We start from the raw sequence: 3325 nt of genomic DNA on the forward strand, positions 1-3325 counted from the left end.
TTAATCAAGAAATCAAATCTGAAAGAGAAAATTCGTTATTCGTATTGCATGGAGTCAATAAGCAATTCATATAGATAGGTGCGAGATAGTACACTCAAAGGAGTTAACAAAATAATTTAATCCGGTATAGGTAAACCGACCGGTTCAACTACATAAATCCAGAAAACCCGGGAACATGTTCATACCGCACTTCTAAAAAGCACATTCCCCTGTGCGAATCTAGAAATTTCAAGACCGTCCTTGCCACGTGTGATGCGTCTCCGATCATTGCCACGTGTCACCGTATCCTGCACCTCATTCACGAACTTTCTCATCACTCCCCGTCGTAACCGCTTTATATATTTTCTCGCCGTTTCTCGGAATCCAAACACGGCATTTCTCCCGCAACGAAGAATCGCAATCGCTGATTCGAACTTTCTTCCTCCGTAGTTTCCTCTGTCTCTCTCCCGCGTTTTTCAACCCGTTGCTTTCTCTGAATCCGAAACCGTATTTTTCCCGCGCTCACGGAGATGTATCAGTGGAACCTTCCCTACCGGAAAAATGACGTGGAGTTCGGTGTAGCGAGGCCTCTGTATCCGACGATGCTGGAGAGCCCCGAGTTCCGGTGGGGATTCATCCGAAAGGTGTATTCGATCATCGCGTTCCAGCTGCTGGCGACGATCGCCGTCGCGGCCACGGTGGTTTCCGTACGTCCGATCGCCTTGTTCTTCGCCACCACCGGAGCCGGCTTGGCGCTCTACATAGTCCTCATCATCACGCCCTTCATAGGTTCGTGAACATTCTTCATAATTCTTTCGGAATCGAAATCGTCTAAACGTTGAAATCAATTTTCAAGCCGAATTGGTTTCTTCTCTGTTTTGGCAGTGATGTGTCCGTTGTACTATTACCATCAGAAGCATCCGGTGAATTACTTTCTACTGGGGATTTTCACTTTGGCTCTTGCTTTTGCCGTCGGATTGACTTGTGCCTTCACAAGTGGTAAGTCTCTGTAATCGATCCGATTTCCATCTGCTCATCTAATCTTAGTGTTCGAATTTCATTATTTTTTGGTGATTAGCTTCAAAATCAGAAGGATAGATTCCCAATTTTTCATCGCATGAAAGTATAGCAGAGAGAAAGAAAACCGATTCTTTGCGGGGGGATTTCCTTGCTTCAGCATATATTCGTTTCTTGCCTTCAAATGAACCTCCAACACGATTATAAATCTGCACATACTTGTCTTTCAAGTTAACACCGACATGGAAGAAAGCAACAAAGAGCAACAAGTAGACATTCACTTTGGTATGTAACGAGTCTAGAAACTTGCGATTGCAACAGGGAAAATCATTCTGGAGTCAGTTATCCTGACAACGGCCGTGGTGCTTGCCCTCACCTTTTACACCTTCTGGGCTTCCAAGAAAGGATACGATTTCAATTTTCTCGGCCCTTTCTTGTTCGCTTCCGTCATCGTGCTTATCGTCTTTGCCCTTGTACAGGTAATTGCCACCGTTTCTTCCTACAGATCCGGCCTTCGTACACGGTATGCGTATGGACCTTTTAAAACTATACGAGTGAGTTTCTGCATTTTGGTGGGTGCAGGTTCTGTTCCCATTGGGTAGGATAGGGGTGATGATATACGGATGCTTGGGGTCGATAATATTCAGCGGATACATAATATACGACACGGACAATCTGATCAAGCGTTACTCGTACGATGAGTACATTTGGGCTGCGATTTCTCTCTACCTAGACATCATCAACCTCTTCCTGTCTCTGCTCACTCTCTTCAGAGCCTCCGACAGTTGAAGAAGGGTGCACTCTCTGCTTCTGGGCTGCGATCATGGTATTGGTGGCGGCAACATTTGAGAGAATATGCTAACAAGACCAAAAACGCATTTGTCCAACATTGTAAATCTCTGCATAGACGCATGTATCAGGTCATGATTTGATCGCGCGGTTATATGCTCGTGTGGTTGGATGTGTAAGTGTGATTCTGATTGCATCCTGACCATAGAATTAATTAAACAGCGTAAAGCCAGAGAGGGTCAACTTGCTCATGTGGCGGTGGATAAACAAATGCCAAAATAAGACAGGAAAGACATTTGTGCATCCGACGCAGACCAGAGATGAAGGACAAAAACCAAAGCTAAAATTAAAACGGAGACCTCTCTGAAATCTTGTCCTCAAGCCATGCATGTCACGAGGAATGCGGCTTTTTCCTCTTGATTAGGACAAGAAAGAGAGCCACTGCTCTTCATTAAGTCGCTTAAACTCGTTATCATGATCGAATATTCATGTAATTTAATTATCTTCAACTTGCCCTGTGATTGAACATTAAAGGACATACGAGCTCACATGCAAAACATGAGACAATTTGGAAGGTTCTTGTTTTTTTTTCCCCTTTGAAATATGACCAGTTAATCAAGAAATCAAATCTTGGTCTGCAGTAGGAAACTGGCAAAAGCGAAAGACTTTCTTTATCAAGAAGAAGAAGAAGAAGAAGAAGAGAAATACCCCGTCACATAGCCGGTATGATCAAACTGTACGTACAACCACCTTTATCATATAAAAGCCAATTGGCCATATAAAATATTTACAAGCTGTCACGGGCGGTTTATTTCAATACCCACGAAAAAATAGGATAAATAACTGTAGATCTCCACCGTTTTCTTGCAGAGTGATTCATCTAGTAGAAAATGGTAAAGAGCAGACATGACACGAGAGCCGACGAGGGGGAGGGGGGGGGTGTTGGTGCATAAACCGTCAAAGTTAGAGCCGTTTGGTGAGAGAATGTTCCCAAACCCCCAATGCTCCAAATGCATCCGGACAAAAACCTACGAACTTGGACTCTCTCTTTTTTCTACCGATAGAATGGGAAGTCTCGTTGTTGCACTGTTCCCCTCATCATTCATCCATTATTTCAACAATAACTAAATAAATAAGAATTCACGAATCTATTTTTCTATTTCCCTCTTACTATTATTTGATTTAATTAAGATTAGTGTAAACAATTGCAATTAACTTAAGAAAACGACGTCAGAGTCTAAGTTTAAATCATTTACTATATAATTATATTCGAATTAACTATCCGAAATGTTGAATTTAAGGCTATATTGTATTATCCGAATCCGATGATCAGTATATTCAATTTTTTTAAAAAAAAAAATTGGATGAGCAGGTTGGTAGACATGCATTAACGTATTTCAAATAATTAAATTAAAGTAGGTTTATTAATTTTATATTTTTTCCAATGCATATTAATGGCCCCACTAGTTTTATTCCTATACGTAGTGGCATGTTCATCGGTCTCACTTCTCCATCTATATAAAGCATCCGCTATACTCTC

The 3325-nt window shown here is 41.8% G+C and overlaps 1 protein-coding gene across 1 annotated transcript; it reads left to right on the top strand.

Moving 5' to 3' along the window:
- The first annotated feature begins 355 nt into the window (after positions 1-355).
- Positions 356-1999, top strand: LOC104825988 (BI1-like protein). Its single transcript, XM_010558471.2, has 4 exons — positions 356-768; positions 865-978; positions 1318-1475; positions 1579-1999. The coding sequence occupies exons 1-4, from the start codon at positions 510-512 to the stop codon at positions 1783-1785; spliced, it is 738 nt and encodes a 245-aa protein (XP_010556773.1). The 5' UTR covers positions 356-509; the 3' UTR covers positions 1786-1999.
- Positions 2000-3325: the final 1326 nt, after the last annotated feature.

Source organism: Tarenaya hassleriana, unplaced genomic scaffold (genome assembly GCF_000463585.1).
Source record: "Tarenaya hassleriana unplaced genomic scaffold, ASM46358v1 Cleome5, whole genome shotgun sequence".
Taxonomy (NCBI): domain Eukaryota; kingdom Viridiplantae; phylum Streptophyta; class Magnoliopsida; order Brassicales; family Cleomaceae; genus Tarenaya; species Tarenaya hassleriana.